At 44.3% G+C, this 27627-nt stretch overlaps 1 protein-coding gene across 3 annotated transcripts in view; it reads right to left on the bottom strand.

Moving 5' to 3' along the window:
• SAMD12 (sterile alpha motif domain containing 12) overlaps window positions 1-23830 on the bottom strand; it is a 326783-nt gene extending 302953 nt beyond the window's left edge. For all 3 annotated transcript variants that reach the window (XM_037148787.2, XM_037148788.2, XM_037148786.2), the window contains exon 1: window positions 23676-23830. In XM_037148787.2, coding sequence (XP_037004682.2) covers window positions 23676-23688 — 13 coding nt within the window. In that variant the 5' untranslated portion in view covers window positions 23689-23830. The remainder of the gene's footprint in view (window positions 1-23675) is intronic.
• Between the last annotated feature and the right edge of the window lie 3797 nt (window positions 23831-27627).

Raw genomic sequence — 27627 nt, 5'->3', positions numbered from 1 at the left:
AGCTTTTAGAGACCTGAGATTATCTCGGAGGGAGATAGAGATAAACTGAGAAGCAGAGATAAGTCAGCTCTGGCAAAGCTCACAGTCGACTGGAATAGTGGCTCCCCAAAGTCTGCCCAGAACGCAGATATGTGATGAAAATTTCATTGGTCCTCAGCAAAATGGAAAAAAAAAAAAAGATAGCCCCGTGAGTTTTCCACTGGCCACATGTTTCCCGTGTAAAAGCCTGTCCTTGATTTTGATTTTGTCTTTCCTGCATTTTTTTTAATGTCAACTGCCTATCTTTTATCAAATGAAATAAGAGATGGTGAGTGTCTGTGTATGTGCAGATAAGTTTTAGTGGTATGAAAATAAAAGCTATAGAAACCGTATCTCCATTTTTTTAAATTTCTTCTTTGAGTGGTACTTCTATGCTACTGACAAAAAAATAAGCATATTACTTGTAGAGGACATGAAAGTGAAAGAGGGTGGAAATAAGTGCTACAGAGAAAGTAACATTGAGAGGGTCTGAAAACTGAGAAAGTAAATGATTACTTCCAAGCCATCCCCCCACAAAAATAAATCAGGCAAGACTTTCATAGAAACTTGGCATTTCAGATAGGTTTTTGAAAAAGCGGTCAGACCAGACTTGCACCTGTATTTCAGGAGTAGGTGTCCAAGCAAAGGCACCAAGGAATGAAGCAAAAAAAAAAAAAGGAAAAAATGAGAAAGAACACATGGATACAGACAATGGTGTGGCAATTGCAGGGTTGGGGGTCGGGGAATGGAGGTAGAAGGGGGAATATGGAGGATAAATGGTAATGGAAAAAAATACAATAAAAGATTTTTAAAAGAAACACCCCCCCCCAACCAAAAGATCGCGGTTCGATTCCCAGTCAGGGCACATGCCTGGGTTGCAGGCCAGTTCCCAGCAGGGGCCAGTTCCCAGCAGGGGTCGCATGAGAAGCAACCATACAGTGATATTTCTTTCCCTCTCTCCTTCCCTTCCCCTCTAAAGATAAATAAATAAAATCTAAAATTAAAAAAAAACACCCCCCCAAATTAAAATAAGACACAGATTAGGAAATTTTGGAGTGTTTACAAGGCAGAGTTAGTCATTTGGAATCTACAGGACATGAAAAAAATAACATGGAGATGAGACAGGAAGATAATCTGGAAGCAGCTTGTAATGAAAGTGTGGGGTTTGTGTGACTAGGATAAGAAATTTGGATTTTTTTCATTAAACAATTGGAAAATCAACAAATGATTCAGGCGGGGGAAACTCAGCCAACGTTGTGTCTCAGTAATATGGATAGGCACATGACGGCAATAAGCATCGGTTGATACATGAGCATCCTTTAAGATTCAGCTTAAGTCTCATTAAAACCTTCTCCTTCATGACAACATACACCCTGGCTCCTTAATCTGAACTCCCAAAGCATTCATCTGCACTACACAAGGCAGCACACCGCCACTTTCTCAAGTAACCACCACAAACTTAGGCACCTGTTAAATCAAACTGTTGTAGTTAATTATCAGCGTCACTCCCGGTGTCCCTTCAAATACTGGGCCCACAATAGGGGCCAGATAACGACAAGGCAACACAAATTCCTTGGCCTTTACGTTCCCACCTGTGAGTCCCTACAGCTAGTTGAGAGCTGTGGGCGGGCACCTACCTGGCGGGCATCCCACACACATGCGCACACATTGCCACTAGACCGACTAAAGAAACAAAACCGAAGCAAACAGCAGAGTGCATGATTATGCATTTGAGAATGGATTTATATTCCTACTTAGCTTTTCAAATCAGACAATGCTTCTGAAATATTTTACCAGTTTCCTCACTGTTCTAGATTTTCTTGGCTGGTACACAAAAACAAAAACAATTCTAAAGGATATACTTTGAAAGATTAGCAAGTCATTTCGTGGTGTTATAAATTATTTCTAAAGATGCTTCTAGTCAGTTCTCAATACGACGGCCACTAAAACATTGTAAACACCAACTGTTATCATCTAAATCTCCCCTTAAGATTAGCAGGGCGTGGGGGAATTGAGTACATAAAGCTCAGATCGGAGAAAGCTTGTCACTCCAACCATTTGCCTCCTTGGCTGTTGATATCGAAAACCACGAGGAAGGTGATACCACACCATCCAGGTTCCAAATTTCAGCTGAATCCTCAAGCTTCACTGTGTCTTCCATCTTCAGCCTGCCCACTGGCTCCTCCCATAAGTCTATTCAAATGCTCAAGTCTTGCCCCAGACAATAATCCTCCCCCAACTCTGTTGGTTCACTTATTAATAAACTACTCCCTTCTTTTTCCCTTCCCTATGGTAAGACTGTTAAAAGTGCATTATTGTTTATTGTTCAGGCAGACCTGAATGGATACTGTTTTAGGCACCATACATGCTAAGGTACATCAAATTACTGTTTTGTCATGTTTTTTTTTGACATTCCAAACACAATCTTATTTGGGAATTTTGACCTTAACAGCAGCTTCACAGGTCAAAATCTTCCATGTAGTAAGAAAACAGTGAGGAGAAGTGACATATAAATCAGGCCCAGCCACCCCATGAACTTAAGAGTTGGCTCTGTTATGCAGAGATTTTGTTTCATATTTATGATAATGGATAACTGTGATGGCCAAACTCATGGGTAAGCATCCAACCCTGTTCCCCATTCCCTTGTAAATCCACTGGGAGCTCCCAGGGCTCAGAGTTTGATACAAATATTCACTCCCCTTGGAGCAGTATGGACCTGTACAATGACTTTGACCTTGACCATGTAAGTTAATTTGGCCAATGGATATGACTGGACACATGTGAGCAGAGGAGTTAAACATGTATGTACAGTTTGGTTTGGTCTCTCATGCACCTATAGTAACCAGGGAAAGAACACGCCCCTTCAATCTGGACCCCAGACTGAGATACACAGAGCAGAAATGACCCCAACCTAAAGTCTAGAATCAAGACCAGTCTCTCTTGGCAGAGAGGTGGGGAGAACTGGGGAGTGTACCAGGTGCCAGACCCAAAGAAGCATGTGAGCCATGGCAGCATTTTGCTCTTTATCCTAAAGTCATAGGAGACCTTTAGGATGCAGCCTCTAGGGGAAGTCCTCTCTGTTCCATTCAGATGCTGTTTGGGGTCTTTCTAGATCCTTCAGAGGCCCAGCCTATGATTCCAGAAGCATGCACTGTAATACAGTTACTGCTTATGCATTTATCACCCCACCAATGCTGATGTCCCACCCCACAGTGGTAATTCTAATTCAGGCTAAAGACAATAGTGACTACACTCCAGTCACGTCAAAGAAACTTAGAGGAACAGATGTCTGAATTGACAGGTCTTACCCTTCTGAATGCATAGTCTAAGCACTTTGGGGATAGAACAGAAAGACGTCCACAGCCAGCGGAGCAACCCACAGTAGCCATGTCTGTCTCAGAGCTGACCCTAAATTCTTGCTCTGCAAGCAACAGAATTGAATCTGGAAAGCAGCTGGCGTGAGAGGAGGTGGCTCTGCCAGCTGATGCTAAAATAAACCGGAGGGTAAAAGGCATTTCATCAGCCGTACACCCTCCGCCACCATCTGCATGGCTGGCTCCTGTTATTCAGGCCCCCACGTAAGCATCTCCCCAGGGGAGACATTCCCGACCACACAATCCAAGTGGGCTTCTAGGCGAACGACACCCCATCATTCTGTTTTGATTCTCTACGTGGTACTTGGTGTGCTGATACTGAGCTGTACGTCTCCTGTGACAAAAATTGTAAGTCACGAGGAGGAGGAGGGGTCTCGCCTGTGCTACACCTTGTCATAACTGCAGCACAGTGTCCGGTGCATGGGCAGCACTTGGGGAATAACTGTTAACAATGAATGAACAAATGAGGAGAACGGACGTCCTTATCTTTTACACACACCCTGCCCTCTGGTGTGTCTTCCTCTGCTTCCGATGCTCTCCTGGTTAGTGGGAGCTTCAGAGTCGTATAACACATGCAGGGTTTAACTTGGATGGATGTCTCTACATTTTCTGGGTAAAGAAATCCTAGTTTTCATCAGGAAATCGAAGAATCCATATCTGTTATGAACTAAATTGTGTCTCCCCAAATTTGTATGTTGAAGCCTTAACCCCCAATGTGACTATATATTTGGAGACCGGACCTTTAAAGAGGCAATGCACATTACAGGAGATCCTAAGGGTGAGCCCTCGTCCAGGATGGCTGGTGTCCTTACGAAAAGAGGATGAGACGGGACAGCAGGGATGTGTAAGCAAAGAAAAAAAAGACCTGCCAACACCTTGTTCTTGGGCTTTTAGCTTTCAGAACAGTGAGAAAATAAAGCACCCAGTCTGGGGTACTTTGTAATGGCAGCCCTAGGAATCTTATGTAACATCCCTGGGAAGTTAAGAACCATTAATAGGAAACTACCATTTCTTTAAGCACCTGCGTAGACTGTATTCCTTACATACCTCACCTCCTTTGCTTACTCACTTATTTATTCCTTGGAACGATGGAGACAGGACTGTTCCCATTCCACAGATCCAGAAAATAAAGTCAGGACCTAAACCCAGTCAATAGTTCATCTTGGTTGCACATCAGAATCACATGGAGAATTTGCAAAATCATTCACACCTGGCCAACCAGGAAAGATCCCAAGGTAGCTGGTCCCCAAAGAGTCCAGGCATAAGGTACTTCTAATGATTAGCTAGAATTAGGAACCACAGAGTAAGGGCCATCACAATCCCAAAATTATACTGTTTCTGTAGAGAATACGTGTGCAAAGCTCAAAACTGCAGTCAGAAAAACTAGGTTTACAGGGTCTTGGGTTGTGCAGGTGAGAAGGAGATGAAGACCTAAGACAGGACAGAGGTGGCGAAGTGAAGATGGGTTTCCAGATCATTTCAGTCAGGGGTTGGCCAGCTCTTCTATATAGGCATAGATAATAAATATTTAAAGCTTTGCAAACCATATCACAGCTACCCAACTCTGCCCAACCCTGGTACACAAGTGGCAATAAAGTACATAAACTAATGAACATAATTACATTCCAATAAAACTTGACAGAGGTGGCCGATTTTTTTCACATCCAACCTAGACTGTAAAACAGGTCAAGCTTGGTCACTGAATAGATATGATGGAGGAGGAAAATAAAGGTAGTTGCTAGGCTTTTGGATCTTTATGTTCCCAGTATTTGGTCCAGAATCATAAACTCCTTGAGTCAATTGAATGTCAGAGGAGGATAAAACCTCATTAAAATTATGTCATTCAACAGCCTCATTTTATTAGTCAGGACATTGAGGGCAGGTGCCTCTGAGGCGGTGAGTAGTTAGCGGCACAAATAATAGCGGAGTTTCTAACTCGAGTTGCTTCTGCACCACACAGCACTGCACCCCTGCCTTCTATGCCTCTAGGTGGAAAGGCTTTTCCTTCTCTGCCTTGAGACCACCATGTTACATGTGTAATAATAGTTACTGAGTACTAAGTAAACACCACTAGACTTTCATAACGTGTCCCAGGACCACGGAGAGACTGCCTCCCATTTCAGGAAGCCTAAAGTCTTGTTACACACATTTTGCCCAAGCCATCTTTGTGCTCCTGGGTTTTTTTTAGATCTGATATTTTTTAAAGTGGTTGTGAAACATACATCATCCTTCTTTGCTCTAAGGATCATTCACTTTCTAATCTGAATACTGTTTTGTGTTAAAAGCATACAGAGAATGTATTAAAGCCAAGAACTAAATCACTGCTTATTCAGCCTCCTGACAAGGAAAGAATAAATCACAGACATGCATTATCAGAACATAACCAATGTCAACTCCAATTGCAGACCGAAAAACCGTACTGAGAGGCAAGCAGAATGCCTTATGACTTATACAAAACCAAAAGCCATACAGAGAGAAAAAGGCCAGAAGAAAATATGCCAAATAGTAATAGTGGCTGGTTTTTTTTAATGTGGGTCCATGGAAAACTCTTTTCTTCCTACTTTCCAGAGGATATATCTAATAACCATGTAATTATTACTCTTAGGTTAATTTAAAAGGAAAATGTTACTATGTTGCATTTTTTAAATTTCTTGAATTCCTAATAGTATCTTGCTCTAGGATATTAACAGAATACATTATGTAAATATTAACATAAAATTATGTAAACAGTTTTAATGCTTTTTAGGTGTACAACAAAATATACTTTCAGGTATGAGTAGCTGATAGAGCATTGTAACTGGATAAATTATTTTTCCTTCATGCCTAGTGAATGGCTCTTCTTTAAGTATTTCCAGCCTCCTCACTATTCTCTTATTTCCCTGTTCCCTTCTTTCTCATCTCCCAACAAATAAACCCAAATGGTTGGCTGACTATCATAAGTTCAAAATTTTCTAAACAATGAATTCTCTTTAAAAATGGTTGCCTTGTGCTCATCAGGAGAGAATTCTTCCTGCTGTGGTCTTGCTCTCTTCCAGCTTCTTTCAGGAAATCAACCCACTGGCCCCTCCCTGAAAATGGAAGATGTCAAAATAGAGGACAAAGTCAATGCCATAGAGCAAGTGACTGGGCGTTTTGGTGTGACAGTTAGCTCTTCCAAAAAGGCCAGCTCAGCATTATCAAGTCCTCACCCTCGTTCCCACTCCAATGATGAGTAGACACAGATGGGTAGAGAGGAGAAAAAGGTAGTCGGGGTGGAAAGAGGCTGCTGTGTGTGACCCTTGGGGACATCTCTCCATTCTAAGTTCAGAAAGACCCTGTCAGCACAAAGGAACAGATGGGAAAGTCTCTAGGAAGCACTCAGCAGAATCAACGCTTAAACAAGACCCAAAAATGTCACATCTGAACACATGAGTATTGTACATGCAAGTTCCTAAGACCAGTTCTGTATCCCAGGCAACCCTTCCACGGTTGCCCTTTTCCAGAGGCCAACTTGTGATCAATGCCACCTCAATAACAACTTCCAATCTCAAATATAAAGAAATATACTCTTGCCCCAAGAAGTTTCATAAATAGGAATCCTCTCTTCCTGGGGTGAATCTATTTTGGTTTGCATGACTACCTTTGTCGAATCTGAGCGTGTACACTCAGCATGATGTTGACAGGAAAATGGGGCTTTTTCTATATCCTATTACATACTGTTCAGAAATCCTAATGCACTGGGAAAAATATTAACTCATTCAACTATTATTTGTCAAGCACCTACCATGCACCAGGTACTCTTCTAGGTGCTCAAATACATCCATGAAAAAAACCCACAAAAATTATAATTGTAGTGAAAGGAAATTTCTGGTTAATGAAGAATCATCTTCAGAAACGAGAATTCCTAAAAAATCTACATTTAGATTGCTAATTTTCTTAGAACTAATACAGTAAAATACACTCAGACAGAATGTATCTGTAATATACTTATGGATAAGAAGGTACCAGGTAATATACTTACCTGGAAGTTGATAAAATGAATGGGTAGGGACACAGAGTAAGGAATCAGATTTTGGAATTCAAATATTGGGTCTTCTCTGAGTAGTTAACCAACCCAATAGAAGAAAAAAGACCTACACATTCTGACATAAGAATATCCCTCTTCTTGTCCTAAAAATACTCAGTCAGTTAATTTTACAATAAAAACCATGACTGATAGGTCCCATGCATTCATAAAGAGCTTTTAATTTTTTAATGGGCCATTCAAATATGGGCAGAGAGCCTAATGCACACACACTTTTGGGGCTATCTAACATGAAAGCAGACCAAAATGAACAAATTGGCAAAAAAAAAGTAACTTGGAAAAAATACACATGGAGAGCAAAGCTTTATTAAAAAATTAAAATGTTAGCATTAATATCTTCAATGAAATACGGAAAGATTACATCCACAAAATAAGATTTGGTGTTATAAAAACTCCAGAAAGAAAAAATCTCTTTAAAAATTAAAAATAATAGGAATGATAAAATGGCAAGAAGATTGAAAGAAAAAATAATCTACCAGAAAACAGAAGGAATCAAGATGAGACATAAGGAAACACTGATTTCAAAAATGAGAACCACCCTGGGAAATTTATCATTTCAAAACCAGCAGTTAGAAAAATAAAGAACAGAACAAATTGGCTACGATCAAATAAATAACCCAATAAAAACCCACAGAAATGGATGATCATACGGAACGACCACTTTCACTTTGCAAGACCACTAAATACACAATACAATAGATAAAATGCACTCACACCAAAGCATAGTCTCATTACATATCTCAACACTAGGGACAGAAAGAAGATTAAACCATTTTTAAAACACACATATTTCATACAAATGATCAAGAATCAGAAAGCTTCGGATTTCTCAAAAAAAAAAAAAGACTGGAAACTTGGACAGAGTAGAGGCTTCGACACTGTGAGCAAAGATAATCTTCAACTTTTAAAAATCTAATTGAGTGATCAATCAAGTACAAGGATAGAATATATATATTTTCAGATATGCAAGTTCTCAAAAGCCTGCCTCCCACATACCTTTTCCCAGGAGGATGAGTTCCATCAAAACCAAGGTTAAAAGAAAGCAAGAGGGGTACTCAGGGTCCTGGAAGAGAGCATCTGACACCGAGATAGGCACCCCAAGGACAGCGGTGAAAGAAAAGCTAAACACAAGCAAGTCTAGAGAACAAACAGACCTGTTTGAAATGAGTCAGAATTCTTTGGGAAACACTTCCTCAGTGACAAGGAATTCACAGAATACCTAATGTATGAATTATTGGGAGGAGACTTAACTGGGAAATGTTTTGTTGAAATAAGTGATAAGTTGATAGGACCCTAAGCAAAGAACAATAAAATATCATTAGACAATTTTTAAAGATGTTAACGAATGGTTGTGAAAGTATGTTCACATATAGCTTTAATAAAAATATAATCTAAATTTTAAGTTTATAAAGTACTTATCATACATACATCCTGTGATATAGTAGGTTCTCAAAGAATTTAGACACTCTCATGATGATTTTAACTATGCTATACATACATACCTGGGCTTTACTCCCAGTTTGTTGTACTGAGTGTTCACAGACAAGTTACTTACCCAAAATCTGTTTCCTCATACACAAAAGGTGAATAAGTACAACTCTAGTAGGCATTTGAGAAAACATTTCTAAGCCACAATCCTTGGTATACAGCAAAAATATTTATCTCTCTGTCTATACTTGTATATAAAATATTGGGTATGTTTCATCACCTAATTTCAAAATATTTAACACTAAGAGGACGTAGCTACATAGTGGCTGAGTGAAGAACCACAGAGATTCTGAATGTTTCCTCAATCAAAGGTTTTTAACATTAGGAGTAAAAATGGCTGAACACACTGTAAGAAGAAAAAGAAAAGATAAACGAAGTATCAGGGAAGGACCAAACAGACTGGGGGACCAAAATGAGCATGAAAAGAAAAGGACAGGTGGAAAACCTTGTTAAAATAGTGAAAATCAGAATACAGTGCCTTGGCAATAATCACATAAAAGTAGTGTGTGGGAATCATCAGTAAGCTGTAAGGAAGGTGGCTGGAACATAAGCAATGCGTCAGCACTCATGAGTTTTACAATTAGCTGGGACCCTGTCCTCATCCTGCATAGACCTTTCACTCCATCTCACGGAAATGCCCTTCATCATAAAGGGTAAGTTTTCTATATGGCTCTGATAGCAGCAATGGCTGTCAGCAAGCTACAGGGGCAAAATTCATGGGACATCTCCTGAAACTTGGACTGAGTTATTTATTGTCCTTCCAAGAGCTCCCACCACTGCCCTCATTAACTGGGCATCTGTATCTAAGAATGAGACTGATTGTTATGCTTATACACAGTTAGGAAAAAAGGGAGACATAATGAAATGCATTAATAGTTGATCTACAACTGAACACTTATTAAGATGTGCTAGAATCACTTATGTTACTCAAGGTAAAGGGCATCAGTTACACGGAGCCCCAAGGAAAAGGGAACTCCCCCCAGGGCTCTCTACAGGGTGTGTCGGCGTGGCCTGTTGTTTCGTGGCAACAGAGTGGACACTGAAGTCATCTGAACTTGGGCTTGAATTCTTACTCCATCATTTACCACTGATGACCTTGGGGAAATTTATCTCTTTCAGCCTTCATTTTTTCATGTAGGAAATGGAGAGAATATTAATAAGCATTTCATGAGCTTATTGTGGACAGGTAGAATATTCAAAGCAAACAATGACCAATATGCCCTCAACCCCATCCATCAGAACACTCACTGCCATCAACCAGCAGGGCAGTACTGGGGCCTACTGGCTGCTCTTCTCAGTCAGTGCCTAATAAATGACAGCTATTGTTATTCATTTCTTATTGCTATTCAATTTTTTCTTTCTATGGTGAATATGAAGGATTTTTAGATGCAGAAAAATGTTTTAAAATATTACTTTAATATAGCTACTTGGAAGATAGAGTTATGGAGAATCAAGAAAATACTGGGAGAAGAAAAAAGGGGAACTTAATCTCTTGTTACCTGAGCCAAGGATTAGGCACCACTGGGGAACATGGCTGCCTTCATCCGCGATTGAAGAAACATTCTTGATCCCATTTAGAACATTCCATTTACAAACCCCTTTGAAGCAGGCACTGTGCCTTCCTTTCCACTCACCACAGCAATGGTAGAAGCTGTAATAAAAAGACTCAAGACACCAAGTTCTAAATCTAAGCTCTGCCACTAATGAGTTGTGTGACCTTGGGCAAAGGAGCCCTCACATCCTCATTTATGAAACAGGAATGAGCGTGCCTCTTCCAGCTGCCAACGGATCGGCCATGGAGCCAACCAGAAACTGCACTTTGGAAAGCACGAGTGCTTTGCAGAAAGCCAGGGCAGTACGGTCACAGTGGCAATGGTCTTGGGGTGAGCCCCAGAAAACACGCAGTGCCAAAGCTACCAGCTATGGAGTCTCGATTACAGAACCCTGGCCAAGCAAAGCAGGTCGGCGGGCAGGCAGGAGTTTCATGGGGTTGTACAGACACTTAGCAAGCAATAGACAATTCATCATCAGTCAGGGAAGATCACTTACCATCAGAATCAGGACAATGGCCTCAGCACCCTGGAAACCTAAGTCTTAAGGCTTTTAAAAACAGGAAGGGGCAGGAGATAGGAAAAGAAAACGGAGCGTATGTTCTTATCTCGGCAAAAAGGTGAAACTGGCCAAGTCTGTGTGCAGCATCCCTTCCTTTCTGACAATTGTCCCTACTTGCTGCTGTTTTCCTGGAATCCCAAACCCAAACTTGGTGGGTGTAGGGTCACAGTTCCCTCATGGCACCTGCTGGATGGTCTGTGCACCCACCTTCTGCTCCCCACAGAAGCACTCACCGAGGCCTAGCCTCTCCAGAAAATGACTCATGTTCCGAAAACTACACCCTCCCCCAACATTTGAAAATTAGAAGTCCTCCTGTTTCATCCTTGTCTCATCTCGACTGAGTTATCACAGAACACACAAGAAACTGACAGTGACCTACATGTTCTCCTAGGTCATCCTTAAAAAAATTAAGGTATAATTGCTATAACAGTATATTAATAGGTCATCTTTTAATAATCTAACTTTTAAAGAAAATTCTGAAGATGTCTTAATGCAGGTCTCCCCAAAGTGTCTTAAATAGAAAATTGGATGAACAACTTCTATGTTTATCAAATATCAGCTCTGCCACTTACTTGCTGAGTGACCACGGCCAAGTCACTAACCTCACTGGGTCCCCTTGTTATTTATGAGGGATGAAAATGGTGCCTCCCTAGCAGGGTTTATGCGAAGTTTAATAAGTCAACAGATGGGAAGCAGTAAGAACAGTGCCTATCACATACCAGAAGTATTAATATTTTCAGTGATGTATTTATTGTACAGTTAACAACACTCCTTATCTGCACCACCCACCCCTTCTCCAAGAGATGATACATCTCAACCCTTGGTGGGCCTGTTCTTCAAAATCCCCCTCTCTAGTGGGTCAGTTCACACAGTCTATAAACACTGAACTATTTTGTGGCTTAAAAAAAAAAGCTTCTTTGAACTCATTTCCCATCCAGGTAAGGCCCTTTATCCTCCTCCTTCTGACTTCTTACCACATACAGAACTCCCTTGACCTTGGTATCTCTCTTCCTACAACTGTTACTCCCCTCCTTCCGCTTCTTCCCATCTCTATACATTTGCATCAGGAGTAACTTCCTTGTCACCCACGCAATCTCTGAATGACCGGGATATGGATGTGCTTCCCAGTTTACTACGTGCCGAATGCATGGGCATTTCCCAGCACACACCTTGCTGGCTGGGCTTCGGGCGATGCCGACACACTCCCCTGTGACGTGGTTTCCGTACGACCTGCTTCGGGTTCCTCATCCCATCCCTGAAACACTGCCGTTGCCTGGAAGTCTCGCTCTTCTCACACAGGAGCTCTCTGGCTTGCCCGCCCGGTCTCTTGCTTTAGACATGCGCAAGAAGAACAACAGGTGAGGCTACGGGAGAAAGGCCTTGCTGGTGGGAAGAACAGAGCAAAGGCAGAGGGATTCAAGGTACAAGAAGAGCCCAGAAAACAGCTGGTCCTGGACCCCCCGACAATCGGGCAGATTCCTGAGGCGAAGGGGTGGGAAATCCACTCGGAGCAGGAAGGCAGTGGCATGTGGGGAGCAGCCCTGACTGCAAAGGAGTTTGGACGTGACGGCATTGGCAGTGGAAAGCACCTGCAGAGCTGGGTCCAATTCTGTGTCTGCCTCCGCCACACCCTGTAACTAACCCGCCCCAAATCCTGCCACTCTCTGCCCTGTGAAGTGTTTCTCACAGCTACTCCTCTGCTCTTTCCTTTTCTCCTACAACATCAAGGGGCGGGCCGTTGCTGTGGGCCCGGCAGCCCCCCGACGGAGGGGGAGCAGAGCCCGGACACAGCCCACCCCGTCCAAGCCTGTACCTTCGTTACTGGGACGCACTGACAACCCAGCCTTGAATCTGACTCGACTGTACACCGTGTGAGCGGAAGGTTCAGAACCTTCGATTTCTTTACCCTGCTCAGTGCTGTCCACAGTGGTTATCTTGTCTTAGTAACCGCAGTGACAAAAACCCAAAGACCTGGGGCAGCTAAAGAAGGGAGAAGCAAAACTGCAGAGAGCCAATACTGAGATAAACACCTTAGGAGAGGTTTGATCCAAAAACCTAAGAATCTTCCCTACTGAAGAGCCCAAATAAGCCATGTTTTATTATATTGTTTTTCATGAACGATCAACATTTCCAAAAGGCCAAGTAAACCAGGACCAAACTACCCAATTGGAACAAAATCAAAACCAGAAAGCAACACATGCCAGTGCAAAACCATGGGCCCTGGAAAATGGGAGAGCAGGTGACAAAGCCCAGCTCCACCACGAGTGGGCTGTGTGGCCTTGAGGAAATTTCTTACCTTCTCTGGTCCTCAAGTCTTTCAATGCTTTGGAGGGAAAAACCACCTATCCACTGCCTTATGAAAACTAATGTTTAGAAAGTGGACATCAAGAGGCTGGCTGAGAGTAGGCACAAAATAACACTAGCTCTCTTGTCTATTCAACAAGTAGTTGAGTGCCTTCATTGTTTCTGGGAGGGCTGTGGGCTCTGGAGAGGCAGCAGAGAATAGAGAAGTCAAGTGCAGGTTCCCATGGAATTGATCTGATTTACTTTTTGCCCCTGAGAGAACAGAATGAAAGCCCCAGGCCTTTCCCCCATGGAAAATGCACAGATGGCCCACGTACAAGGTGTGCATACAGATGTAAGGGGGGTCAAGGGTCCCTCGAAACCTTAAGTCTCCTCTTGTCATCTTGGATTAAAAACCCAGCCCCCAAGATGTTTGCTAGGAATGACTAAGGTCATAGGTAAGAGAACTACAGGCATACCTCATTTTATTGTACTTGGTTTTATTGAGCCTCACAGATGTATTTTTAATAAATTAAAGGTTTGTGGCAACCCAAGACGAAAAAAAAAGAATTGACTAAGGGCACCTGTTTGATTTAAAAAACAAAACAAAAACCATCCAGGGGAAAGGAGCAAGAATATGGAGGTGATCGAGGGCCCCAGCAGAATCTCCCCATTGTGGAAATATGACCTGAGCGGATCTGTCTCCACACCTGCTTTTCCTCAGCTGACCCCCCATCCCACAGGGCTGTAAGTCAAACTCTCCTAGAGCCTGGCACACATTAGGTTCTCAATAAATATTTGCAAAGGTAAAGTGAAGAATATCCACTTCCAAGCTGCAGGAAGTAAATGCTATAGCCACACACATTTCCTAGATGACTTTAACACCAAATGTCAACCCTACAGTTTATTTAAAAACCACCAAGTAAAAAAGGCTAAGTTTTCCCAGAGAGCAGAGAAGAAACCTAAAGCAACAGTTCGGGCATCAGAAAGTCCTGAACGCACCTGATGCTCCTCACAGATGGGAGGGGAGGGCAGAGCAATGACTCAGCCAGGCTGGGAGCTGAGTGTCCACTTCTGGGATGCTGGCTGCTCTCTGCTCTGCCTACAAACCACTGGTCATCAAGGGGGAAACAAGAAACCCCACATGAAAACGGGGAAGTGCATCTACTGAAGCCCCGTGAATAACATCCCATTTTCGCCTCCGTGAAATAGGATGGTGCGCAGGCACCTTCTCCGGGCAGGGAGGCAGGAAACCCTGCACTCACATTTTATGACCTCAACGGTATACAGTTAGGCAACCAGGGATCCAGGGATTCTGTAGCAATTCCAAATTCAAACATACCACCCCATGGCTCCATAGACCAGTGGGAAATCCTGGAATCTTAAGTGAGTTTGCACCCAAATTATACCTCCTTCTGTCCTTTTGCATTTGGACCCAATGTCAGAATCTGTTCTCAGGCCCTATGTCCGATCTGTGGTTGACAAAAATGTGGTCTTGCAGGTGAACAAGGCACTTCCCCCACTGTTTGCAAGGACAGCAGATGAAACACCAAATTCCAAGTCAGAATCACACTGGGCAGAAAACAAACCTGGCCCCTGTCATCCTCAAAATTTAAATCATCCAGGAGACAGAGTCAAGTAACCTTTTCTTAGGCTTTGCAAAATGAAGCCCCGAACTGCCCTAGGCAGGTAAGACCTTTCCTTTCAAGGACAGATAAGCGTCCCCCATACCGCCATCAAATAAAATAAAATAAAATAAAAATAATTCAATATCCAGAGCTTGGTGGCAAATTCTGGTGTTTTAATTATGGAAGGGAATGTAACAGCTTTCTTCTGGAGGCAAAACCAGGGACGTTTCTAGCTTATCTCCAAGCCTGAAGCCCTGACCTGGACACCGGCGTGTGTGTTAGCTACAGCTACACAGGTCTTCTAAAATGCAGCTCCAGGAACTTACTCCTGGAAAAGTCCTTCCTTTTCATCTCACCCCGCTGCCTGCCTAGTCCCCATTACCACAGTTCTCTCATTCTTGTGAGGTCTTCATTGTCATCAGAAGATTAGTACAGAGAAAAAATCCAAACTGACAGAGATACATGTGTGGCACAGAAACTCTAAAAGACTGGGGGCCGTCTCTTAAAAGGTTAAAAGCACACTATTTATATGACTCAAAGATCCCACTCCTAGCTATTTAGACAAGAGAAATAAACTTATGTTCACACACAAACCTGTAGGTAACAGTTTATAGAGCTTTATTCATAATTACCAGGAACTGGAAACCCCCCAATGTACTCGGGGAATGGATAAACTGTTGCACACCCATTCGATGCAGTAGAACTTAGTAATTAAGTGGACTCAACTACTGACACACGCAATGATGTAGATGAATCTTAAATACATCACACTACGTGAAAGGAGCCAGACTCCAGTGGCAACGTAGTATATGATATCATCCATGTGACATTCTGGAAAAGGCAAAAGGACAGGGACGGCATTCAGAGCAGTGGTTGTCAGGGACCATGGGGATGGGGAGGGGAGGGGCACAAGGAAACTTTTCGAGGGTGTAGGAATTGAGCTTGATCGTGGTGGTGCTTGCAAGACAATTATTGTACATGTTTGTCAAAATGCAACTACAAATGGTGGATTTTATGGTATGTAAACGATACCTAAATACCCAAATTAAAAATTTAAAAAAGTACTAGTAGAGAATAGAGAGAGAGTATTTGAATAGGGATGCAAAATTTCAAAATTAACAGTAAAATAGATTGAATGATACTTCATCCTGAAAAGAGAAACTCAGTTTATATTATCTATTAGACCAAATTTATATAATTGTGAATGTGTTCATTCTTGACAAAAATCCATTTTTTACTAATTATGTAACTTCTGCAACAAGATTTATGTCAACAGGACAAAACACTTGTCATTTCATGCTTGACTTTTCACAGCCCATTTATACAGATCATATTCCCCAAAATGTTGCAGGCCATCAATTTTTACCGAAGACTTTTTTTAATCCTTAGAAGGTATTAATATTTTTTTCTTTGGTGCCTATCAAGTTTGTGCCAATTTTCTCTCCTTTAATGGTTTTCTGGCCTAACTCTGCCAGATCTTAACTGAGTCAGAGCTGTCTGGTTCCATCAGTTTTCCAATGTCATTTTCATCGGGTCCATGGAAATTTTCCTCTTTTCAAAGACCCAGAATGGCTCTGTGCAATCAATCTACACACATACTCTATTGTACGGTTGGGGAATTATCATACCAATAAGAGAGGGCCTGGCCTACAAAATTGTGGGAATTAGGGGGCAGGTACATTTTTGGAGGATAAGAATTATCTAAGCAATGAGTCCTTCATGAACACACTCACATTATAATCACTTTCACTTTCCTCTATTACCTCATGACCGCAGGAGTCAGACAGTTAACAAATCAAGTAACACATTTAAAAGTGAGGAGGCCAGTTTCACCCCAACTCTGAGAACGTGCCTTCCTCCCTGAGCATCTCCTATCACAGCCCACACTGTATCACCAGAGCACCATGAAAACGACTTGGACACTTTCACACGTGTGGGAGGAAGAAGAGACAAACAGCAACCGCCCCATCATCTCGTCTGACATTTACTGAGTGTTTATTGAGCAGCTACCAGAATAGAATGGGTCCTAGGAGCTTTATTGACACTAATATAATGCTCTCAACATGCCTGTATTACTATTAATATGCCCATTTGATAGATGAGCAAAGGCGTCTCTGAGCTATTCGGTGAACTGCCCAGCCCACACAGCAAGTGCTCGGCAGAGCTGGGGCTCACACCCAGTCTGGCTGCAGAGCCGTACATTTAAAGACAGCACTGTGAGTGGTCGGTGCTCCGAAGTGCAGCGCAAGCCAGCCGGAGCCCATTCTGTGCCCTCCTCGCTCTCTAAGTCAGCTGTGGCTCTGAAGCTCACACCCCATGGCCAGTCCACAAACACCTGCCAAATCACTGAAGACTTGGGATTTGCTGGGCAGAACACCACCAAACACCTTCTATAGAAGCGAGGGCAGCCGAGGAGCAAAGGAACTGAACTTGCCAGCTGGCTCCTCCCGGCCCCAGTGCCCTTGGAAAAAGGCTGCGTCAGGCGGAGAGGCGGCCGCCCCTGTCACCAGACAGCTGCCACCCCTTCGTGCTCTTCACTGTGGGAATCGAGCTGTCCGAGCAGCTTCTTGCACCCACACTTTACGAAACTCAGACTAAATATAGCCAAGTGTGCTCTCATGAGCCAGCTCAGGGCTGGAGGAGCTGCTGCATCCCCCTTCAGAAAACTGGGGAGGAATCCGCCTGCGTTCCAGGCGAGAAGCTTCCTTGCTTGCTCCTGTGGTTTCCGAAGGACTCTTAACAAGATCCAACTGGGCTGCAGGGAGTGCTGAAGGCTTGGCCTTTGGGAGAAGGAACACACCAGATGCGACTTAGGAGCATCCTCATTCACTTTCCTGCCCATAAAGGGCTATACAGCCGAAACACTGGGACTTGGGGGAAAAATCCATTAGGTAGAACATATTCTACATATGCCACTCTGTTTTATGCCCTTTCCTCACTCCCCATCCATCAGTATCCTGCTAAACGCTTATTCGAATGCTTCTCCCTTGGTTAGGTTTTCTCCATCCAGCTCAGAATTCAATGCTCCATTTGTTCTCAGACCTCCCACGTTATGTCACTTGGACTTTTATTTAGCACTTATATCATTCAGCCTAATCTGGTTCTCTGTCTCCTTCACCAAAGGGTGGGAGAGCAGAACGAGCTAAACTTTCCTCTTTATTAGATTTGCCCCAAATCTACTGGAGTTTCTTGCACACAAGAAGTACTCTTTTTTTTTTTAATCCTCACCTGGACATGTCTATTGCTGTTAAAGAGGGAGGAAGCAGGGAAAGAGAGAGAAACATCTCTCAGCTGCCTCCTATATGTAGCCCAACTGAAAATCAAGCCATCAAGCTTCTTGTGTATGGGATGACCCTCCAACCAACTGAGCCACCCAGCCGGGACCACAGGCCATGTTTGGGCTTATCAATAGAAAATGCAAAATCTGCCTGGAGGCCAGTGGAAGAGTCTTTGCAATTCGCCCCTCCCTTCTCCTAATTAATGTGTACCTGACACTCCCTAGAGTTCAAGTACCAGCTTCAGATGCCTGGCTGCCCCTCCTGCAACAGGTCATCACAGCACCCACTGTGACTCAGCTTTCCAGATCACAGCTGCACCAGCAAAGGTTCTACACAATCTCCCCTTATTAGCACCAGCTCTTTTTCCTTCCTGTGGATGAGTAAGGCAAGGCAGATGAGAAAGGAAGGGTGGGCTGAAGAGAAAGAGTAAGGGCTAGGATGAGGTTGAAACTCCACCTGAGCTGGCTGTGCCGTCTGGAGGAAGAGAGAGGAGTGGCAGGAACCACTGCCACAGCCGGTCTGAGGCCGCATGTCTCAGTCACCAGGGATGGGCACCAGGTGAGAGTTCACCACTCTCATGCCCTAAAAGAATTATTAATAGAAGCTGCTGGTGCAAGAAGGGGGCAGATCTCATGAACTAGGGAACAAAAATATTAGAAAGAGAGAAGAAAAAGGACCCTGGGTGATAAGTGACATGGGGCAGCAGTTAGTTGGACACTAACGTGGTGACACCACACAGGTTAGTGCCCTGTTAGGGAAACTCGCCCACAGTCCCACTGCTTTTACATCTGCTCTGTAGACAAACACATTTGGGAGTGCTGCTTAGGGGAATAAGGGGGCTGTGTGGAAATCAGAAGTCTCCATAATTCTACCCACTCATTTATTCATTCGATAAGCTTCATGGAGGGTCTACCAGGGACCAAGCCCAAGACACAGTGCTTGTCCTCAGACAGCACCACCAAGTAGAAGAGATGCATACGAATGGTGTTCTCACCAAGGAAATGCAGCTAAAAAACAGCAGGTGTGTGAGCGGCAAGACTGCCATCTTCCTCCTGGCTTCCTGGGTCATATGAGGGGGGCGGGTCCATGAACATGACCCTTCTGGTCTCGCCACTCCCTCATGGGCTTTTCTCCCAAGAGGAGAAGACAATGATTCACATGCAAGTCTATGAAAAGGAGCAAAGCCCAGGTGACTCAGGCTTCCTTCCTTCCCCTTAGGGCCTCCCTCTCTGTCCCCCCCACCCCACCCCGTCATTGATGTTACAGCCAGGCACTTCTGGGAGGGTTGCTTCACTGCTGGGGTGCAATATAAGGAAGTTCACTATCTTTCAACCTGAAGCTGGAAAAAATAACTCCTGTGGCCTTGTCATAAAGGTGATGTTCTTATCTGCTGTTGTGACTCCCTGTGACTCAGTTCTGAATGCAAGCAGGGGACATACAAAGCATCATTTCCAACTGCTTCTGGTTGTAACAGGTGTCTATCTCGTCTGCTCTTTTCCCCAGCCACTGTTATTACTTATCCTATTTTGGTGATGGGCAGTTTTCTCATTCCTTTACAGGAGAAAAAAAACAGAGAACCCGAGCACTGAATGACTCATGAGAGACCATTTGATAAGCCAATTTGTTCCCTTATGATGGGAAATTCAGGTTCCCTAACACAGTTGTCATTTAGAGCACATAGCCTTCGATTGAAATCTTGGTTGGGGGGGGATGCTGAGTCTTGGAAATCATTTTTCTGCCATCTAAGAGGAGCTATTCTATTAGATCTGGAATCAAAACACTGTGTACAAGGTCCACTCACTCCACTTTACTCAAATAGCTCTGTGGATGAAGCAGAGATGAACTGGGGACAGGGACTTGGAAAACCCTTCTGCTTTGGGGCATTTATACTTCATTCATGAAACGATGACTGTGATCCTCCAACTGCCAGTCACCAACGTTGGTGTAAAGAGACGAAGACAACACAGTCCCTGATGAACCCACTTTCCCTCTCTCCCTACACAACACTGCCACCCACTTCTGTTACCAAACGGTGCCCCAGTGAACACAACCATCTACACAGTCTATCAAGGAGACGGGGCTACCTTGCAGTTTCTGCAGCTACCTCCTTTCCAGTGCTCCTAGTTGTCCAGCTATCTGGGGTAATTTATCACAATACAGTGTGTGTCTGTGTATTTTTAAAATAGACAATGGATGCCAGTACAATCCCAATGTGAATGCAGACCGTCAGGTGTTCCATGGCTGGAAAGTACAACTCTAGGCGCCCAGCTGCCCATCCACTGAATGCACTGGTCAGGCCTGGGAACAGAATTAGGATGTTGGCTTTACAGTCAAAGAACAAGACACAAATCGGAGTAGCTATAAAACCATAAACAAGGGGTGCCTCTTTTTCATCTTCAGCTCAAGGCTACACCTTCAGCAAAATGAACGAACGCCCCCCCCCCCATTCCTAACACTTTTGCAAGTTTAAGCTTACTTTAAAACACAGGTTACACATCACGAAAACCTCCTAATTTGTCACTAATTAGAAAGACTGGTGTGAATTAAGTGACAATTTAGGATACAAAACACATGCCAAATAGTTTTTTTTTTTCCCAAAAGACGGAAAAGAGTACAGATACCATTTACTGAGGATCTATGTCCCACGCACACACCCTTGTATAAGCCTTTTCCTTGACTTGATCCTCAGAGCTTTTCTGGAGAGTAAATAGTAACGTACCCATTTTTTTTCCAGATACAGAAATTATAGTTTCAGATGCTAAATAACATATATTTCCTCTTCTAGTTCCTCTGGCAAAATTTCTTATTCTCTGAATCAGGTCTTCTCCGTGAGCTTGGTCTTGGGCTGGGAATGATGTATGGGATGACCAGGCACTGAAGGACAGTTAACATCACTGGCTCCTGAGCACAAAATACCAGCAGAAGATGCCAACAGTAGCCCCTACACATCCCAAACATGCCTCGGGAGGACAACGGCCCCTCAAATTGAGAAGCACTGACCCAAAAAGCTCTTCGAGTGTAAAGACGAAAGACTGACGAGAGGGGGACATCCTTGAAAAGCGCTCCTTACCTTCACATCTCTCAAAACCCATTATTTGATGGCATTCGGATGCCTAAGAAACTCCACTCTCTATGGAGTCAGACACAAAATCTCCCTGAATGTATTTCCCCTGCATTCCAAGAGCATTTATTGAGTACCTATTATGGGTCAGCTACTGTGCTGGGAATATAAAGTCAAAGAGTGCACAGTTCCAGCCCCCAAGGGGTTACAGGCTTATAGTCCAGAGAGAGAGGTTAGCATGGTAAGAGGCTAGATGGAAACACAGGTGCACGATAGGGATACTCAGTGCAGAAGGTACCTCTCATGGACAGGATAGAGTACCAGGAAGGCAGAGGAAAGGAAGGGCTGGGAAAGGTTCCCAGAGGAAGGGAAGCTCCCCCTGAGCCTCCAAAGAACAAATGAGAGTAAGACAGGCGGGCCCAGTCCAGGCAGAGAAAATTGCCTTTTCAAAGATCAGAGAAAGGAATCGTATCTTCAGGTGAAATTTAAACTACAATATTTCCTTCATTCTTTAAGTGGAGACCCCATTGAGACTCAAACTCAGGATCTCCTGTTTTACTAGACAGGCAGGTTATCAAACCAAATAATTCACTCCATTTATTTTCCCTGGAAGTTCTCCATGGTCCGTCCACGTGTGTTTCCAAAACCCTTGCTTTCGTAAGGTATCATAACCCACCAGACAAGAAGTACAATTAATTCTGTACTTCTTCCAGTATGCATGCAGGAAATGCTTTTCAAGTACATTGTGGACTTGCAAGCAGTGGGAATGCGTCTCATTGGAGACACAGAACAGTGGGGAAGATAAGAGTCATCTGATGAGTGAGGTAGAGGGGCATCCGCAGATCAGTTTACCCTTGGCCTCAAGCTCAGGATGAACTTTGTCTTTTTTTTTATCTGAAGTTTTATCTCACCATCAATTGTAAGATGAAAATACCCAGATTCCTACCATATTATTACATTTGCATAGGAAACTTAGAAAAGTCTTTGGCTATGCGTTTGTCCTATTCAAAGGCACATATGTTATATAGCATTAAATAATCAAATACATAAATAAACACATTAAATACCGATCTCCAGATAACTGGAAGTGGCCAGCTGGGGATTTCTGCACCTGAAGTAGCCCAAAGGCAGTAGTTCCCCGCATTCATGAAAGCTGAACACCTGGGCTGGGTTATTGCTGGGTTGTTGCTAGTCCGGTTAAATAATGATAAAGAACAAGAGTCAAATTAGCTTAATTTTTCTCACCTGGGGCAGGGAGGGAACAAGAAAGTAAGCAAGTCCTTGTGGTTCTTCATGCCTGCAGCCTACAAGGAACAGGCTCACTTCCCCTTGGCACAGAGCCTGATGCAATTAGCAGGCATGCCCTCTTCTCTCCACACCCAGCCCCTTGTGCGCCGACCTGAGCCACGCTCAGGAACCACAATTCTGGAGCTGAAAGAGGCATCCTTTAGCCCCTTGATTATGTCATTTTATCAGTTTGACCTCCAATTTGACATCTCAACCGTATCTGGTCCACATATTCCCCCGCCCCCGCCCCAAACAACCCTCAGCAGGAAAGCCTGTGTTCTGATCTAAGAGAATCTGAAGTGAAAACTCGGGATTCCACACACACCGCCTGTCCCTGCTTTTAACCAGGAAGTTCAAAGGAGGCAGGACTGTTGAGCCAAAAGTGCAAAGCCAAAGGCCAGAATTATACTAGGGAAGAGGCAGGTGGTTTTCAAAGAAATGAATTCACCCAAATTGAATAAGTTGGTTGTCCGTTTTATCCCTGGCTGATCCCATTCCGTTTCTGAAAACTTTGGAATCCCGGGAGGGCTGCATAAACAGAGACAGGTGTAGGAGCACCTTCACTCTCGGGGTGTATCTGCTGCTGCCCCTGCCGCGTGCACACGGACCACGGGCCCTGGATCCAATCGCAGTCCGTACTTCCCGATGACGCACCTGGTCAGGGTCGTTTCCAACGTGTAGGGGGCAAAGCCAGCATCCCCAGCACTGTGGCCACCCCGCTGATCACCCAGCCAGCCAGCCAGCCAGCCCAGAGGGAGCGGGCAGCGAAAGAGGACCCTCGGGGCTCAGACCTCATGCCTATCTCTCCACGTATCCCCCCCTTTCCAGCACGTCGTTTCACATCAGGGACACTTGGTCTCCAAGCCTAGAGTCCTGCGCACCTACGTGTCTTTCCAAAGCAACTGAATAAAGCGCCTACTGGTCTTCCGTGGCTCAGGTGAGCGCCAAAAGGTGTAAGAGGAAAGGGCCCGCTCGCCACCAACACCATTCCTGTCCTCCCCGCGTTCCCCAAGATTCACCGAGGATGTGTGTATTGGGGTACACGGGTTAAGAGGGAGCTTAAAATGCCCAAGCGTCCCTTACCTTCCACAGCCATTCTCTCAGAGCTTCCCTAACGCATGCATAATTTTCTTGGCCGAGATACTCCTTCTGCCCCCGCGATCCCCCCCTCCTCGCGCTTTCGCCTCAATATTCTGCGCTCATCTGCTCCAAGACCAACCTGCCGCGGTCACGCAGAGAGAGGCTGCCGGCTCCCAGCTCCGCGCGGGGCCGACTGGGAAGTGTAGTTCCCTGTCTGCGCTCCGATCCTCGAAAACACCCCGAGTGCTTCGCGGGACGCGCTCTACCATCCACACTCAGACTGCAGCTCTGGCTTCAGCTGGCCAACGCAGAGCAATTCCTGCTGGGGGTTCCTGTGAGAGGACCCGCGGACCCCAGGAGGTGGCAGAGACTACATTTCCCAAGATGCCCTGAGGTGGGATTCGTTCAGCACTCGGAGTGGAGACCGGTGATTGAGATCTCCCCTTCCATTAGGAGGGTTAAGCACCTGGCAGGGCTCGAGTGGAGTAGGCGGCTGGAGGCGGCGGGGTTTTCGGTGTGATCTCCTGGGCTTGTATTCTGACCTCCTTGGCCACCCATTTAGTGACGACCGCAGGGCCACCAGGAGGCTATGGTTGGTCGCCTGGGCCAGAGAGCCCAGCGCACTGCACAGGGTGCTGTTGAAACTTGTCTCCTCTGCGCCCCGGGTTGTGTGGGGTTCGGGTGAATCCTGGCAAATATTAAAGCTGGTCCTGCACGTGGTTCAGGTGGTTAACACTTCGCACAGGGTTGGACGATGGCATACAAATTTCGAACAGGCATCCTCCCTAAGAGAAAATTGGGAGCAAAACCTAGGAACCAGAATTCCACCTGAGGATGTCAGAGATTTTGGAAACCTTTCAGCTTTGCCTGGCCTGGGACCTGTCCGTGGTGTGTGATACGGCCTACAACGCCTAAGAATTAGTGTTCTTTCAACTGCTGAACCTGTGCCCTTACGCCAGGTGCTGGGAGTGCTTTGAACACCTAGGAGAAAGTGTCACGTGGAGAGCAATAGAATTCCACAGTGGGTAACTCCTGATTAGTCCTGATAAAAATGAAGTTAGCAAACTTTTTTCCCCTGCAGGTGGAAATACAGATGCATTTATGGCTGGTGGAGTTAAGAGAAAGGCCTTGGGAATAAAACTGACTCAGGACTGCAGGAAGACTTTTAAAAAATAACTCTAAGGAAGTGCAAAGATCTGATTCTTCCCATTATGACTACTTAGATTTTCTTTTTCTGTCTTGGTCATATATTTTTTATTTTTTACAAACAGTTTTGTTTCTCAGTGTGTACTAGCACACTGCTTGCTTCCTTGCTTGCTTGCTTCCTTCTCTTCTTTCTTTTAACCACCAAGGACATATGAGCTTAGTCCTCCTATTGGGTAGTATGGCTGTGTCTGGGTCTTTAAAAAGACCTGTGTGTATCCATTAAAGGCCTTTGGTGATACTTTAACTCAGTGCAAATCAAACCCAAGGCTTCCAGCTTTGGTAAACAGACACTTGTTCAGTGAGACACAGTGGTCACGACGGGCAAAATAACTTTCCCAACCACATACATAACCAACCATTCCAAAGGACAGAAGGAACTGAAATCCAGGTGCTTGTCTCCCCTCTCAAGTATATGAAATCACCAGAGCATTTGTGTCCTCAGACTGAACGAATGAAAGAGAAAGCCATGGGCTGACAGGCAATGCCAGTAGTTCACAGCTTCATGCATCAGCCTTTTGCAGAGACACAATACTGAGCCCCACCATAGTCTTGCAGAATCAGGATTTTCGAGGATTTGAGTAGGGACACTTAAGTGTTACACACCCACAGGTGATTCTAATCTGATTTTCACTAGGGTGAAACTCACTGGCTTGTGAGTGCTTTTAAGGATCTGGGTGATACTAAAATGTGAAAATCACCAAAATCCAATTTTAATGACAAAAACTTATTTCAGCTTAAGTCTTGAAGAGCCTCCCCAACTGATATGCATTCCAGTTTGAGTTTTACTTTTTTAAAAAATTTTTTTAATTAATTTTTTTTATTGATTATGCTGTTACAGTTGTTCTATTCCCCCCTTCATTCCCCTCCACCCTACCCCCCATCCCCACCATTACCCCCCTTTAGTTTATGACCGTGTGTCTCAAGTTCTTTAGATTCTATATTTCCCATACTATTCTTGCCCTCCCATCTATTTTCTATCTACTGTCTATGCTACTTATTTTCTGTACCTTCTCCCCCCTTCTCCTCATCCCACTCCCCTGTTGCTAACCCTCCTTGAGATCTTCATTTCTATGTTTCCACTCCTGATCTAGCTGTCCTTTTAGTTTGCTTTTGCTTTAGGTGTGGTTGTTAATAACTGTGAGTTTGTTGTCCTTTCACTGTTCATATTTTTTTAACTTCTTTTTCTTAGGTAAGTCCCTTTAACATTTCATATAATAAGGGCTTGGTGATGACGAACTCCTTGAATTTGATCTTATCTGAGAAGCACTTTATCTGTCCTTCCATTCTAAATGAAAGTTTTGCTGGATAGAGCAATCTTGGTTGTAGGTCTTTGGATTTCATGACTTGGAATACCTCTTTCCAGCCCCTTCTTGCCTGGAAGGTCTCTTTTGAGAAATCAGCTGACAGTCTGATGGGAACTCCTTTGTAGGTGACTGTCCTCTTAGCTCTTGCTGCTTCTAGGATTCTCTCCTTCATTTTAATCTTGGCTAATTTAATTATGATGTGCCTTGGTGTGTTTCTTCTTGGGTCCAACTTCTTTGGGACTTTCTGAGCTTCCTGGATTTCCTGGAAGTCTATTTCCTTTGCCAGATTGGGGAAATTCTCCTTTATTATTTGTTCAAATAAGTTTTCCACTCGTGGCTGTTCCTTTCCCCCTTCTGGTACCCCTATAATTCGGATGTTGGAGCGTTTAAAGATGTCCTGGAGGTTCCTAAGCCTCTCCTCATTTTTTTGAATTCTTGCTTCTTCACTCTTTTCTGTTCGGCCATTATTTGCTTTCTTCTAGTCCACTCCATTGATTTGAGTCCCAGTTTCCTTTTGATCGCTATTGGTTTCCTGTGCAATTCCATTCATTTCAATTAGTTTCACCTTCATATGTTTCTCTAATTTGTGGCCATAATCAACCAGTTCTGTGAGGATCCTGATCACCAGTGTTTTAAACTGTGCATCTGAGAGTTTTGCTATTTCTTCATCGCTTAGATTTATAGGCTCTTGGGCTTTGAGATCTTCTTGAGCCACTTTTGGTCTGTTTGTGCCCGTTAAGTCTGAGGAGCGGAGCCTTGGACTCCCAGGTCGCTGGGTTGTGACTCTATGTGGAAGCGGGGTCAGAGCAGGGAAATGGCGGCCCCCTCTGCTGTTTCTGGCAGCTGGGTGAAGAGCAGAGCTTTAGGTTGTTCACGGGGCAGGGCCACTTAGGTCGCTGGATTATGACGCTGTATGTGGAGGCGGGGTTAGAGCGGGGAAATGGCGGAGCCCTCCGCCACTGCTTGCCGGTGGGGCTGCTGGCTCTCGTCCAATCACCCAGTCCCTCGCTTGTCTATCCACACACGAATGCGCGACCACATTCAACCCGCAGCCCTGCTCCCTCGCTGTTTCCCCGAGGTCACTCGCTGAGTTGCCCACCAGGTCCAACCGTGCGCCTGGATTCCGCGCGCATGAGTCCGTCTGACCGAGTTTTCCTGTGCAACCCTGCGCTGCCAGCTGCTGGTTTCGCCCCTCTTACCGGTCAGGCTGAAGAATTTGTTGTTATCAGACTTCCAAAAAGTTCAATTTTCTGTGTTCTGGTTATGTTTTCTGTTGCTATTATTTAGTTGTCTCTAAACTTGGTTGTGTGAGGAAGCATGGCATCTCCACCTATGCCTCCATCTTGGTGGAAGTCCCGGAGTTTTACTTTTAATCTAAATATAAATAAGATGTGAAAGAAATGGTAGTGTAACCATATGAAATAGCAGATATTTAACTTCTAACA

This window comes from Artibeus jamaicensis, unplaced genomic scaffold, assembly GCF_021234435.1.
Source record: "Artibeus jamaicensis isolate MK-2021 breed Jamaican fruit bat unplaced genomic scaffold, CSHL_Jam_final scaffold_916, whole genome shotgun sequence".
NCBI lineage: Eukaryota > Metazoa > Chordata > Mammalia > Chiroptera > Phyllostomidae > Artibeus > Artibeus jamaicensis.
The sequence above is the reverse complement of the archived record's forward strand: the minus strand, read 5'-3'. Positions and strand labels throughout refer to the sequence as shown.